A 16,153-nucleotide genomic window follows, 5' to 3' on the forward strand; every position below is an offset into this window, starting at 1 on the left:
AATGGTGAGAGATTTATTTTACCTCATTGTTACAGATGCATGCTGCTAATCAGCAGGTGTTATCTAAATATGATTTTGTAAATTGGAACAGGATGTCCAGGTTGGCAGGTAAGATGTCACCGCAATCAGCACTTAATGTAGCAGATGCTTCCTTCAGGATTATGGCCTCAGCTGTAACAATGAGAAAAGCTTCTTGGTTACCAAACTCTGGGGTAGCTCTCATAGTCCAACAAAATATACAGGCCTTTTGATGGCTTGTTCTTGTTTTCCAAAAAGAAAGATAGTGGAACACTGCATTCTTTTAAGGACAGTTGAACCACTTAGTGCACATTGGGAGTTTATACCCCAGCTATTAAGAGTGGACAGCAACAATGGTAACAGTACCATCAATACTCCCAGGAGTATTTCAGACAGACAGCTTCTCTTGTTAGGCAACAAGATGTCTCCAAAAGGAAACCAAGTCACAGAGGAGAAGGCCCTTGGGGAACCAACCATACTATCCTTCGTTAGCTTTGAGCTAGTAGTCAATTTAAATCTTCTCTTGAGGTCAGTATGCTACTTGTCAACAACTTCCCTGACCGTATCTTCCTGTTTGGGGACAAGCTATCCCACAACTACAAGGCTTGGGAAACAATAACCACAGACAAATGCCTTCTGAGAACTGTGGGATCAGGATATGCCATCCAGTTCCTAAACCATCTCCTCCTTTGCATCATCCCTTTTGAGGGACACTTCTCATAGGTTACTACTTCTTCAGCAGATTTAAGACTGAAGTTTGGGAACCATAGAAAATGTTTCCCTTCATCATTTGGGGAACAGGATTCTGCTCACATTGCTTCCTGATTCGCAAGTTCAGGGGAGGAGAGACCTATTCTCGACCTTTGAAGTCTCAACATTGTATCAAATATGAAATTCCACATGGAAACCCTAGCTCTGATTCTTCCTGCATTGGACCACAATGACTTGCTTGCTGCCCTCGATCTTCAAGAACCCTACTTTCGTGTAGCAGTTATGTGAAGCCCCAGGAAGTTTCTGAGATTTGTTGACCCACCACTACGTTATCTATACACAGTACTCCCTTTTGGCGTGCCCTCAACCTCGTGTGTATCTACCAAATTCCCGACTGTAACAGCAGTCTGTCAGGAGAACAGGGATTCACATCTTGTCTTATCTGGATGATTGGCTAGCGAGGGGCAAGTCCAAAGACCAAGTTCACCATCAAGTCCAGTTCATACTATGTCTCTTGGATTGTCTGGGGCTGATTTTGAACAAAGGAAAGTCCAAATTAATTCCAAAACACAAAATGGAGTTCATTGGGGCCCTACTAGACTGAGTTCGAGGGCCTTTCTCTCAAGTCGTTTCAGACAATTTGCTGCCTATGTTGTGTCTCAGATCTTCACCTCTCAACCACCATTTGGATATGCTTGATATTGCTAGCCCACATGGCTTCATGTACTTATGTGGTTCAACATGTGAGATTGCGCCTCCGTACTCTGCAAGGATGGCTGAAATTGATATGTCTCCCAAATCATCAATCTTTGAACAGCCTGATCTGAGTACCTTCAGCAGCCCTGGAGTCCCTAGAGTGGTGGGCAGATCAGAACGATATATGGAAGGGTGTACCCTTTTCTTATCCTCCACCAACCAGGACTGTAGTTACTGATGGCTTAACAGTAGGTTGGGGGGCACATCTAGAGACTTAAAAAAACCCACCCATTTCCTCACATCTGTTTCAAATTTTGTGCTTTTAAAGTGTAACTCATAATAATGAGTGGAGCTTGCTGCCACAAGATATTGAGGCTGATTTTAGTAGGATTAAAAAACTTATTAATTTAGGTAGATGGTCTATCAGTATAAATTGAGACCATCTACAGTAATGTTTTAGGAGGATTTTTTTTTCTTTTAGAAGAGAAACACTCCTACTTAATGGCATAAACTAGCTACTAGCTGGCAAGGTTAAGAAGAAACTACTCCATCGGTAGCTTGGACAATTAGTTTTTTCTGAGGCATTAGCATCCTGACTCAGAGTGGCCAGTATCAGAAGTGGCAGAGCAGACTGGGATCAGAGTGCTGTGCTGCAGTAGTTTGCCCAGCAGGGGTGCGGGCGGGGGGGTCTGAATTGAAAGGGGGAAGGAAAAATTGTTGACGACTCGGTTTGGTGGAATGAACCGCTCTAATCTATGAACAGTATAAAGAACTGTGGATGCTTATGTGTGAGAACAGGTCAGGTAGCATGCAGGTTACCTCAAAATAGTTACCTTTATAAGAAAACTTTAATCTTTAGCAGTGGTCCGAGTGCTGTTGTAGCCACACTGAGCTGTCTTCTTCAGTCTCTCACTCTGTGATTACCTTGTGCTGAAAGCTGGGATTTCCCAACAGGAGTGGCAGGAGCTGAAATCTAGTAGAGAGTTAAACGAATTAGTCCGACTAATGTAATTTATCATCTTTGTAGTACATACTCTATCTTCCACAGCTTTGGTAAACTTAGTAACTCCTCACACATAACTGTATTGAGCATAGGTGTCTCTTAAAGTCTCACTTTGAATTTCCCAGTAGGATCTGCAGAAAAGGACCTGGGGTTACAGTGGACAAGAAGCTGGATATGAGTCAACAGTGTGCCCTTGTTACCAAGAAGGCCAATGACATATTGGGATGTGTAAGCAGGGGCATTGCCAGCAGATCGAGGGACGTGATCGTTCCCCTCTATTCGACATTGGTGAGGCCTCATGTGGAGTACTGTGTCCAGTTTTGGGCCCCACACTACAAGAAGGATGTGGAAAAATTGGAAAGAGTCCAGGGGAGGGCAACAAAAATGATTAGGGGACTGGAACACATGACTTATGAGGAGAGGCTGAGGGAACTGGGGATGTTTACTCTACGGAAGAGAAGAATGAGGGGGATTTGATAGCTGCTTTCAACTACCTGAAAGGGGGTTCCAAAGAGGATGGCTCTAGACTGTTCTCAGTGGTAGCAGATGACAGAATAAGGAGTAATGGTCTCAAGTTGCAGTGGGGGAGGTTTAGGTTGGATATTAGGAAAAACTTTTTCACTAGGAGGGTGGTGAAACACTGGAATGCGTTACCTAAGGAGGTGGTGGAATCTCCTTCCTTAGAAGTTTTTAAGGTCAGGCTTGAGAAAGCCCTGGCTGGGATGATTTAGTTGGGGTTTGGTCCTGCTTTGAGCAGGGGGTTGGACTAGATGACCTCCTGAGGTCCCTTCCAACTCTGATATTCTATGGTTCTATGATCAGCTTTGGGTGAAGGAGTGTGTGGTGGGTGGGGTAGACAAGGAGGGAAGATGCAAAATAGATCTATATCTATGCATGTGGTTCAGTCTTAGTAATGACAGTTCCTATAGAGGAAAATATAAGCAGTGTAAGTTGCATAGTAACAGAAAATTGCCTTAATGAGTCTCCACTGAAAAAACCCAGTAACTTATCCATCTTTGTGATTGTCTGGAACTAATAAAGGTGACAGCTCCTGATGGCTGGTTTCTTAATCTGAGTTTGAAATAGTTTGCCCTGCTGGTTCAAGAATTCTTTTCCTGGATTTAAGTCGTGGTCTGGAATGTCCAATTGATTAAAAATTAGTATCCAGTAGCCTTATCCCCTCCACTTACTTTGCATAATATGATGCATTAATTGAACTAAGGTTTAAGTTTCTACAATATGATGCAAAGAAAAGCCTTTAGTACATAGTCTTGTTCTAGCTGGTACTTTTTATATCCATTTTGTAAATGTTCATTTGTGTATCATCAGTCACTTTTTTTTCTCTGCTAGTTTGATTGGATTTGCTTACATGTCCTTTCTAAGCAGAAGATTTTGTAAGTTTTTTGCATGATTCTACTTACAGAAAAAAAGGGAAAGGTGAATGACTCTACAGCTGAAAAGCTCATAGCAGGAGTTGGTGGCTGCCCTTCTGTAGTAATTGTCCTGTGATGGTTTCTTAATCTGAAAGCCTTTGCATTAATATGTCAAAATGAAATATACGCCTCTGTCTGAATTGATGGAAGCATAGTAAATGGCAAAGCCCAACTTCAGATAAAATGCTACAGCTTTCTAGACTTTGAGTCAGACTCCTTTTCTTGGTTATGCCCACTTACTTCCAAGGAAATCAGTTAGGTTGCCTGTGCAGAACAGCAGAATTTGGCTATGTGCATGCATCTATAGATATAAGAACACCAGAACATGAAAGCAGCCTTATGTTGTGTTGTATGGTATGGCAGATACTTTACTTTGGTTTAAAAAACATCACACCCTTCTTAGTGATGAGTGCATCAGTGCTCTGTAGAATCAATTTCTGATTCAGAGATTTGATTGGATTTCAGTAGAGGCATTGGCAAATATTTTGAGTCTTGGGTGCCTATAAAAGAAGACAGCATTGCGCTTTTAGCTTGCATTTCTGTAGAAACAGATCAATGAAGCTGCAGTGCTCCTAGGAAGCATTCAGGTGCTTAGGATAAGACAAACAATACCTACTTCATGGAAAGTAAAATGAGAGTAGAATGAGGGGCAGGAAGGTGACAGCAGCATATTATCCCATCAATTTTACTCTGTTTCCAAAGAAATCTGCTGATATGTAGGGCTAGAATATGAAATTATATTCTCAGGATGTACTTCTAGGTTACAGTTTTAAAGATAATCAGGCAGTATTGTATGGGTAATACCTAGGTTTTAGATGGTTTTAACTTGAATCATGTACCCAAATAACCTCTGGCTTACTATTAGCAGTTACTTAAGAAACTGATTAGTATAGGCAGAAAATACTGGACATATTTAAAATACATATACAAAATCTTGAGGTATGTTTGTAATATAAATTTACAAAATAATAATTTTCCAAAATTTTCCAATATTCCTTAGATTAATCTGTTTTTATCACAAATTGTATGCAGTGTTGTTGCTGTGTCGGTCCCAGGATATTAGAGACAAGGTAGGTGCGGTATCGTCTTTTATTGGATCAACTTCTGTTGGTGAGAGAGACAAGTTTTCGAGCTTACACAGAGTTCTTCTTCAGGTCTGGGAAACATACTCAGAGCGTCACAGCTAAATACAAGATGGAACAGATTGTGTTAACCATGTATGGTAAACAATCTGTTCCATTTTGTATTTAGCTGTGATGCTCTGAGTACATTTCCCAGACCTGAAGAAGAGCTCTGTGTAAGCTTGTTTCTCTCACCAATAGAAGTTGGTCCAATAAAAGACATTACCTCACCCACCTTGTCTCTTTATCACAAATTCAAATATAAATTTTTTTTAAAAAAACGTATCCTATTGAATGTAAACAAAACTTGTTGGTTTGGTGCCTCTCTTAATTTGTTGGGTCTTTTCCTGTTTGGCCATTCCCAACATTGCAAAACGTTTCTGAACAGTAAACAGTCTTTGGTTACTTTACATTTGACTTGCATCTCTGAATATGTGCTTGGGTATAAATAGCTCTCTGTTCCAGTTTTGCATAAATGCAAGTGTAGCATCTCTTCCTGATGCTTCACAAAGCGCATGGTTTAAAGTGAATCAGTCTGACTTAGTACCAAATAAAAATGATATCAATTTACATGATGTGTTTACAAAGGCAGTGTGATGTGTCCCTACACTTAAAAGCTGACAGTCTGAAATAAGTAAGCTAAAATATGGGACAATAGCTCACTGAGGGTTGGGCATAGAGAAATTATTGCTGAGACCAAGGTAGAAGTGAGTTTGGAAGTCAGAGGGGTCCAAGGTAGAAGGTGGAAAACCAAAAAAGGAGAGATTTAGATCCTTGCATTGAGAAGTACAAGGAACAAGAGGAGAGGGTTAGAGAAAATGAGCAAAGATGATGGGGGTGGCTTTGATGGTAAGACTGTTGATGTAAGTAGGTAGCTAATGATCTTTGAAAAAGTGATGAAAGAGAGGTTACTTTCTGGGCAATGGTGATAGTAGAGATAGCAAAACTAAAGGTAGGTAAGGGATGACCAGGGCACAGCATGCACAGCAGTGAGCTTACTGTTGGTTTCTCTTTATTGCTCACCAAGGAAATGTTCTCTTCAATTTAAAATTTGTTTTTATAATGCATGTTTACCTTTCCAGTCAGCTTTATGTTTTATAATGCTAAGATCCAATTTTAGCTAAAGATCAGTAATTATAATAATTAAATATACATTTTTATAAGCATTATTGGTCAATATACACATCTACCTAGAAATATAGGAAAGCAGAAAATATATTTTAAAAAAAAATCCCCTCAACCGCTGTTCTGTTTACATAAAAATCTTTCAGCTAGATTTGCCTATTTGGGAAACATAATATCCATTATGTTGAATAGCCTGAAGATCTTTCCTGTTTTATGAAACAAGATTCTACATTTGTTTGTCCTTCCTCTTATATAAACTTGCTTTTCTACACACCTGTCACTAATTTTGCTTTAGTGATTTTTTTAAATGTATTTTTTGATGTATAGGATGTCTTGTGGGAAGAGAGGAAAAAAGGGCTGACGAGCAAAATTACTGAGATGTGACTTCCGCCTTTGTGGTGGTAATGGTCAGCGATCAGTATAACTCCAGTAGGAGCCATACTTTGTGAAATGAGACCTGTAATCTGTGAGGCAAAGGGAAAAAATGCAAGATAAATTTGGGGGCACTAACGTCTTTGGCTATATGTGAAAGGTCCTTACGTATAAATCCAGTTATTGTAAAGAATTTAATGGGTACAAAGCTGACTCCCCCCTCCCCCCCCCTTCTCTAACTTTACAGAAAAGCAGACATGATACCCTGAAGGCCTTTGGATATAAACTCTGGCAGTAAGATGGAAGCATAAATCTTGAGATTTAGAACGGAACCAGAAATGGCTCACGAATACTGAAACAGGACACAGAGGAGCCTCCAACACTTCCCAGTGTGAGCAGTGGCAAAGGGACAACTACCATGGTAACACTAATAACGGAAAAGCTGCAGAACCAGAGCTTGGATGATCTGACGTGTAAAACATACAATATTCACCTGGTAAGGATATGCCAAACTACTGTATAAGCTTGTTGAAGTAGCAGGTAGCAAAGAAGCAACTTTCATAAAATACACACCAAAACCAAGAATGGAAAATTAAATTAAATTATGGATTTATGTTGGGACAACGGGTGAGAGTTCCTAAATGTAGGAGGGGAGTGAAACTTAAGTGTTTGGGGTTCAGGTGCTCAGATAGTAATGTTTGAACTTCAGTCATATAAAAGTGAAATTCTTTCAGCCAAAATCAATGTATTTATAAAAAGAGAAAAGGCTTTCTTCTGTGGTGATTGATACTATTTGTCAGGTAAGCGTTTTACAGGCATTAACTAACATACTCCCAGTGCTGTGGAGTCACAGTGATTACCATGTTGAAAACATTTGCTAGCAGTTACTGTTATGAGATCTTTATTTTACACAGGGGGGAAGAGGGGAACTGGTATTTGATACTGTCGTCCACTTACAGTGAGCAAGTGTTTTGGTTTTTTTTTTTTAAATGGTGACCCCTGTGTATTCATAACTGTATCTACTGTGTACAAGGGAGAAACAGACACATTACCTGGTCCAAGGTTACAGATGGAGAGGAACTTTGGGTTAATGACTCCTATTCTAATGTTCAGATCACTATACCTTTCATGCTTAAGTAGACCAGGGAATGGGAAAGAGTAGAGTATAAGTAGCTTTTCTACCATTTAATTTGAATGGCATGGGTGCTATTGCTTGATCATCTAGCTATGTATTAAAATACGTAATTACTGCTTTTTTTGTGGTGAAAAAGGGAGAATTCCTTTGTCGTACACGGTTTCACGGGCAGCCGTAATTCTGTCGTTTCCTAACATTTGAATGCTTGACTTTATCACCTTAAGGTTCTCTTAATATATGTGTTTTTTGTGTGTAATTTGCTTGAGGTTAGAGGGAACCAAGGATGGGTAAGTATTGCATTGTAGATCAGGAGAATCTTATTTTTTGAATTTCTGTAAAAGTTTGCCACTTAAATTTTGCTAGCTCTCTGAATAAATGAGGCATTCTCAAGTAATATGAATACTAGTTAGAAGGCACGGATATGTGCTTATGATGGGCCTTGAGAAGATATGATGAAATGCTAGAATGTTTTGTCTGCAAAGATAGTAGATGCTTTTCTGACAGCAGATTGCGGCCTTCATTTATTCACCTAGTTCTACTGCAGGAATTATAAAGCAGCAAACTTTAAAAAAAAAAAAAAAAAAAAGTGCAGAACACACAGCTTTGTGTTGAATAATGGTATGTCCTTTGAGTGGGGGCAATCTGCTACACCCTTTCACTTTTAGCACATTGGTTTGACTCCTTGGCTAGTAGCTATCATTTGATGATGCTTTGCTCTGTGAGAAATAAATTCTAGAGGGTGATTGCCACGGACAATTTCATCAGAAACACTAAGGGTTGCATGAGTTAGGAGTCTGAGCTAGCTTTACACTGTTACTAGTAAAAAGAAAAGGAGTACTTGTGGCACCTTAGAGATTAACAAATTTATTTGAGCATAAGCATAAATTTGTTACTCTCTAAGGTGCCACAAGTACTCCTTTTCTTTTTACTAGTGGCACCTTAGAGATTAACAAATTTATTTGAGCATAAGCATAAATTTGTTACTCTCTAAGGTGCCACAAGTACTCCTTTTCTTTTTGCGGATACAGACTAACACGGCTGCTACTCTGAAAATTGTTACTAGTGTACTCACTGGAGATTTAAGGGTACGGATATACTTGTGGGGTTGAGTAGAGAAACATACTCTGTTTCAAGGGCTGTATCTGGTCTGTGGATAACAGTGCTGTGAATCTAGCACCGTTCACAAGCCTTGTATATTAGGTAATGGTGGAGCTCTTTGTAGAGGGATCATTTAACAAGTTTGAACTAGGGGAAATGGGGAGGATGAACTAGGGTTATAGTAATCATGGCTATTCAGTTTTGGCACTTAGACATCTTGATGGTTCCCTTAAGCAAAACTTGGTTTTGTAAATCAGCTTATTCCTTGCAGGTGATGAAACAGAAACAAGCTGCTTCCAGCCACACCAGGGAGGGTGAGGGGGAAGAGATGAGCTCTGCAAAGACAGGGGCCAAGTTATCCCTGCCCCCTCTCCTATAAGCACCTCCCGTCCCTTCCCTCCCACAAGGCTGCTGCTGGCCATGTTCAGGTGTGAACCCTGGCAGAAATCAGTGGAGAGGACATGTGACCCTGGGTAGCCTTGGGACTTGTAGCCTCTGGAAGATGTGGTGCAGGTACCAGGAGAGGCGGGTCTGTCCCAGGGGCCCAGCTAGGCATGTAGGGTGGAGAGCACCGGGCAGGGAGGGTTGGGTCGGTTGGTCACCCCCAAGTAAGAGCAGTGTACAGGAGTGTGTGTGTTACTTTTTCCCGTGTGTGTGTGTGGGGGGGGGGGTGGTTCACCTGTGTGAACCTTAAAGATAAGGTAAATAAAAAGAATCCAACTATGCAGTATTTCTTTTTAACAGGGGCTCAGTCACTTGATGTTAGTTTGAATGTTTGTACTGTATAGTTCTGATTGATCGCAGTTGAACTCGCTTGAATATGAGTAATTTTACCAGGTGTCCCATATTCAGCATAAGGAAATATGGTCGCCCTACTTATAAGCAACCACTTTTGTTCACTTAGTATGTTTTACTGTATCTGAAAAAGGTGCTGATCAGCTTCACCCATTATGGGCCCAATGTATCCCTGCTAGATTTTAATAGACAAGAGAGACTAATCTGCAGGTGGTATCTTGACCCTCTGCCAGTATATCTAGAACCTCCAGTGAACAACATTGGCCAAGATGTACATTGAAAATATTAAAGGTTTGACCCATTTCCACCTTCGCAGGTCTCCCTTCCACCTGAAACTTCTCTACTCCATGGAGATTGGTAGTTGTCCGTTTCCTTGAAGCAACTTTATCCTTTAGAAATGTTCAGATGACCTTTTTTTTTTAAGGTGCTCTGTTTGAATTTTTTTTCTGTAATGTGACATTGTAAATAAGAAGCAGGCAGCATTAGCTCCTGTAAATGTAAAGAAACTTGTTTGTCTTAGCAATTGGCTGAACAAGAATAGGACTTAATTGACTTGTAGGCTCTAAAATTTTACATTTTATTTCTGAGTGCAGTTAAGTTAAAAAAATCTACATTTTTAAATTGCACTTTCATGATAGAGATTGCACTACAGTAATTGAAGTGAATTGAAAAATACTTTTTTTACAGTGCAAATATTTGTAATAATGTGAGCACTGTACCTTTGTGTATGTGTTGTAATTGAAATACATATATTTGAAAATGTAGAAAAAGATCCAAAAATTATTTATAATAAATTTAACTTGGTATTCTATTACTCTTTAACAGTGCAATTAAAGATATGATTAATCACAACTAACTTTATATCTAATTAATTTGTTTTGCGTTAATCGCTTGCGTTAACTGCAATTAATTCACATCCCTAATTAAATAAAAAAAAGTATTTAGTAGTATGTATTTGCTACCAAGTTTGAAAGAAAGTCAAACCATTGAACTGGTGGAAGTCACTGGCTTAAGCATCTATCACCAGAAATTGAAGTGCTAACCTAGTTTGACAGCAGTTACCTGTTCTGCAGGTGCAGAAGAATATTTTCTTCATTTCAGTTCATTCAACTAGTTCAGGTCAAAGACTAGTTCATCCCAAATTAAGAAACCAACTGGGAATTGAAAAAGCGGGAAAACTTTGTTTTTTCCCTTTTCAATCTGCAAAAAAAACTAGGTGTGAAAAGATGAGATCTACTAGTTCAAAAATCTTGAACATAGTGGCGAGAAATAATCAGTTCATGAACTACAGGTAATACGTCCTTTAATAAATCAGCTAGCTTTAAATGAAAAACACATTTAATAAACTTTCTTATGTATCCAGCTATTTAAGATGCTTCATTTAGCTAAAAATATTATAATGCTGCTCTTGTGCATGTTAATTGAATTTCCATCCAAAAGGGTTTGACACAAATCACAAGTAAAAAATGAATCATCATATAATAGGTGCCGAGGCTCCCTATACAGTCCTAACGTATCATTCACCATTTTCAAACATCGTATTTAAAAAAAAAAAAGTAAGCTAAACATCAGAATAAATTGCTTAAATAAACCATAGCGATACAAAATGTATCCTCTTGGTTACCAAAAAAATCACCAAATTTAGAGTAAAATGTTATAATTTGTTCTAAATCAACATGTTTTAATGGTTACCAACCAGTAAAAATCAACCTTTCTTTAGACAAATAGCAAAAAAGTGCAAATGTAAAACAGTTAAATTGATTTAAATCAAGGTTTCCTGCTTGCCAATTTAAAACAAGATTTAAAATCTGTGATTTGAATCACCTGTGACATTCTACCACGATCTTGCCTCTTTCTGCCAGTGTCCTTTTTCATTGAGGTCTTAAATTAGAAATGGAAAGGGCTTTTTTTCTCTGAAGTAGACTAGAGCCTTTTTGAATTTCAGTATGACACTGACACAAATATATATAAATATATATATATACACAAATATATATAATTCAGGCTGTGTACAAGAGAACAAGGTAAATCATTCTGTCTAAATTTCTTTGTTTCTTCAGTGGACCTCACTCTTCTGGGTCATGTTAAGGCACATTTGGCTAGAGGAGTTCCCTTCAAGGGGTCTTGGAGGACAACGACATGACTTGTCTATATAGTTCGGTGGTCTCCAAACTTTTTTGATCGCGCACCCCTATCAGTGTAAAAAAAAAAAATTTTGAGCACGCACCCCAATATATGTATATTTATGTATAAATTATATACATGTACTACTGTAATATATTATGTAAATTATAAAACATACACAAAACATAGAAATTAAACTGAGATAAAGATAAAATAATATTTTAAAAAAATTTTATTTTATATATTAATGGTACAAAACCTTTTTGCTCTCACTAAAAACAAATATTAGTGAGAGCAATGTGATTGAATATGCTTTATTATTTTTGAAAATCTTGGTTTAACACTTTGTGATACAGCGGGCACTCAGGGTGGGGTCTGGGAGGGAGTTAGGGTGTGGGAGGAGGCTCAGGGCTGGGGCAGGCAGGAGGTGCAGAGCACTTACCTGGGGTAGCTCCTGTTTGGTGCAGGTTGCTCTGCGCAGCACCACCCCCATGGCCATGATTCTGGGAGCTGCCCCCTCCCCCAACAGCAGGCAGGGCCACCCGGAACGCAGGGGCTTCAGGGCCCTGGGCTCAGGGGGCACCGGGGCCCTGGCCTGCAGCTCTAAAGCCCCTTTTGGAATGCAGCCCTGCGTGCACGAGCCGGAGGACTCAGGAGGAATAGGGGCAGCCGTGCAGCCAGTGGCCGGAGAGAAGCGGCGCTTTCCCCTTCAAAGCGCCGCTTCTCTCCGGCTGGCTTTGAAGGGGAAAGTGCCGGTTCTTTGCGGCCGCTGGCTGCACAGCTGCCCCTGCTCCTCCACGGGCCGGAGGACTCAGGGCCGTGCTCCCCTTCCCCACCCCTTCGGCTGTGCTCCTCCTGCCGTGCTGCCCCTTTGCTCTGGCGGTGCTCCTCCTGCTGCGCCCCCAATCCGATTGTCTTGCGCACCCCATGGGGTACGCGCACCCCACTTTGGAGACCACTGATGTAGTTTTAGTAAGTGCTATGGCTTGGACTTCCATCATGAATCTTCGTTTATCCTATCTGGGTGCTACAAGAACCTGTTTCTGGGACACCAAAACCCATAATTAGTGTGTGTTGTTTATGACTGCTTATCTGTCATTACTGAGAAATTTTTTCTTTCTCATACTCTGGTAATCTCAGATCAGGATGGCTTCTCCTCTGAGAGAAGGAACTCTGTAAAGGCTTTCTTGATGATGAAGAACCTAGAAAGATAGTTTGAGTGCTGTGGGTACCAAGAGACTATTTCTGAAGACTGATCGTTTTCAGTAGGTGGCTCTAGGGCACTAACATAACAGACAAGAGTTGCTCCTCCTGATTATGTACTACATACAGTACCAATTTACAGATGGGAAAGAAAGTTCTGTTGTCATGCTCAGCATATCCGCTTATCTGGAGAGTAGAAGACTGATAGGACAAAGCAAGCAGTAGGAACAGAAGAAAGGAAAGGGGGGGGAGGGGAAAAGAAAAATAAGAGGCAGATGGGATTGAGAGAGCTGCCAGAGCTGACTTCTGAAAATAGCATAGACAGATGAAGCAACATCTGTCTAGTGTTACTTGCAGATGAAGAAAGAAGCCCATGTAGCAGTCTTGTGGAGGTCACCATGAGAAGTTATGCTCTTCCTGTGCCGCCACCAAGACCATTGTGTAGTAGTGTTAATAGTCCAATAGTTGCTTTAAGTATTTCTTTTTTGGGGGAGGGGGCATGTAAAACAAGTAGTGCATTTGACTTGCAAAATTGATGCTCTTCTGGAAAAGGTGATAGATATTTCATTAGTCATGACATTCTGGCCACTTAATTTTTGGAACTAATTCTGAAATATTCTGGTTCAGAGACACCGACTGATATGCATACAGAAATAGTTTTCAATGCCCAACACTTCTAAAAATAAGGTCACATGTTTCAAGAGGACTTTGGGCCTGCTGGGTATGAAGAATTAGATCCTGAGGTAGGAGATTACTGGTGAGTGGAATACTCAAGAGAAGACTAGATAGCTCTTCCAGTAGCTGGGGAGACTATGGATTTAAGGGCCAAAAGCAGAGCTAGTATTATTGATGTCTTATTGTCTCGCCCTTTTGTCCTTTAGGAAGAGGAAGCCATAAAACCAGGGACCATGCTAGAGAGTCAGAAAGGCGGGCTCTGCGATCTTTATATCTGGAGCTATAAATTGGACTAGATGATTTCTGGCTGTTATGAAAGTATATCTACAGAACGTGCTGAAAATATACTACAATCCCCTTAGGTTGAGGGTATGGCTAGTGAGCTTTGTAAACTCTTTTTCCTTGAGCAGATGTGGCTGACATACAGAATAAGTTTATCCAAGCTGGTAAGAATAGTCAGAGGTTTTATCTGCTGGTACTGCTGCTTTTGGTCTGATGGTTCTCATGTTGGGGCTGCCTTTTTTTTTTTTTGTAATGACTTTTTTCATGGAAGTGAGCTTTGGTATGCGAAGGAAGGAAGGAAATGCTGAATAGTAATACCTATGACTTCAAGTTTTAGGATATTGACATATAACCAAGGTAGAAGGCTTTTAAATAAGCCAGTACTACTTAGGCTAGTTTGTATAGAAAAATTTGCAATGGAAGAGTCTCCTGGACCCAACCACCAGTGGAAAGATTTGAAGGCTAGATTTGGGAGAAGGCTTAATTAAACATCCCTTGATACATTGACAGTGCGTGGGCACTTGAAGGCTCATACAGTAAAGATCTTATCATGGTGGTATCTTCGTGCATGCACGAAGGACCCAATGATTTCTTCTCCCTTTCCTAGATGGTATGTTGACTTTTTTTGAGAGAGAGAATTATTGAACCCTGGTCTGCAAAGAATGAGTATCTGTTACAGTAATTACTAATGCAGATAATTTATGTAAAAAGGTAATTTTACCTGTGATTTGTGTTGTCTGAAGTGAATGCTTGTAAAGAATCAGTCTAACCATTTTTCCCCCATCTATGAAGAGTTGTTTGCAGCGGAGAGAAAGAAAGGACTGATGGAGGTAGCTATGACTATTAGACAGGGCCTCTGACCTGTACTGTACTGTGTAAGAATGATTACCATGTTCTCCAGACATTTGTATTAGATGTTTTTTTCCAACTCTTAATTATGTTTTAACTGCTAAAGATCTAACAGACTGTAAGATTGCTTGGTTTACAATTAGTTAGAACATGAAGCTGATCAAATAACTGGACTACAAATAGGGTCACCAGATGTCCTGATTTTATAGGAACAGTCCTGATTTTTGGGTCTTTTTCTTATATAGGCTCCTATAAACCTCCCCAGCCTGTCCCGATTTTTCATACTTGCTGTCTGGTCGCTCTAACTGCAAATATTTTAAAAAATAAATGTATTCTTTCCAGATCTCTCTGGAAGCATCTGGGCATTCAGTTAATGATGGCCCACCCAAGAAATTTGGGATCAATTCTGTGATTTGCTATTGGTTTTTTTGGCCCTTCTAAATATGTGGTCCAAATTTGAGCCCTTAGTCCAACTGATCCAGGTTTTTTGGGTTTCTTAATGAGTCCTTTTTTTAAAAAGGCTATTTAAAGATTTACTTACCTCTCAGTCCTTTACTTTTTTTGTGGTTGAAGATGTACAGTTTTCTAAGATTTAAGTATTCTTGTTTCCATGTTTTAATAGTTTGAATTTCCATAGCATTGTGCTTCACAAAATATAATTTTGTAATCTGCCCTAAAATGCAAATACTGTACTTATATAAATCGAAGGAACGTTCTACTGACTTGTCATTTTTCAAGGGATGGTTTGAGACACAGGTTTTGCCATTTCTCCAAATGGGACCTTAAATTGTTTCTAGTTTTCCAGTAGGATTCTAGTCAATCCCAGTGCAAGGCATACAGATAATACTGTTTCCAGTTTAAAGCAAAAGACAAGGTATAATTGAAGCTGATGGAAACTCATGAAGTATACCTTGGTTTTCATTATATAATATGACATAAACTGTGTGTATGTACACCCTCCTCCCTAGAGCTATGGTTTTCCCCAAAACTTGGTTCTGTAATTTTCTCTAGCACACAGTTGTCAGTTATAAGTATACTTGAAATGCCTATGATAATCTGAATTTGGAGGGGAGGGGAGATCTTTAAATAACCTAGTTAAAAGTCTTTTTAAATTTGTCACATTGTCACTCTGTCCACACTTGCTCCTCAAAACAATAATAGTGTGAGTTTCTATCTCAAATTAAAGGAGTACTTGTGGTACCTTAGAGACTAACCAATTTATTTGAGCATAAGCTTTCGTGAGCTACAGCTCACTTCATCGGATGCATCCGATGAAGTGAGCTGTAGCTCACGAAAGCTTATGCTCAAATTGGTTAGTCTCTAAGGTGCCACAAGTACTCCTTTTTTCTTTTTGCAAATACAGACTAACACGGCTGTTACTCTGAAACCTATCTCAAATTAGTAGATAGAACAGAAGAGTGCCTCACTCCTAGTTTAGCACAAATGATTATATTACATATTAATAAAGTTATAGACTATGTAACTGGGAAAATTCAGTTTTACAAGATGAACA

General features: G+C 39.6%; 1 protein-coding gene across 5 annotated transcripts in view; it reads left to right on the forward strand.

Annotated features, from left to right (window-relative positions):
- The window catches only part of FAM53A (family with sequence similarity 53 member A), a 99,324-nt gene that overhangs the window by 26,585 nt on the left and 56,586 nt on the right, over positions 1 to 16,153 (forward strand). For all 5 annotated transcript variants that reach the window (XM_074950160.1, XM_074950165.1, XM_074950161.1 and 2 more), the window contains one exon: positions 6,727 to 6,975. In XM_074950160.1, coding sequence (XP_074806261.1) covers positions 6,898 to 6,975 — 78 coding nt within the window. In that variant the 5' untranslated portion in view covers positions 6,727 to 6,897. The remainder of the gene's footprint in view (positions 1 to 6,726; positions 6,976 to 16,153) is intronic.

Source organism: Natator depressus, chromosome 4, assembly GCF_965152275.1.
Source record: "Natator depressus isolate rNatDep1 chromosome 4, rNatDep2.hap1, whole genome shotgun sequence".
Classification (NCBI taxonomy): domain Eukaryota; kingdom Metazoa; phylum Chordata; order Testudines; family Cheloniidae; genus Natator; species Natator depressus.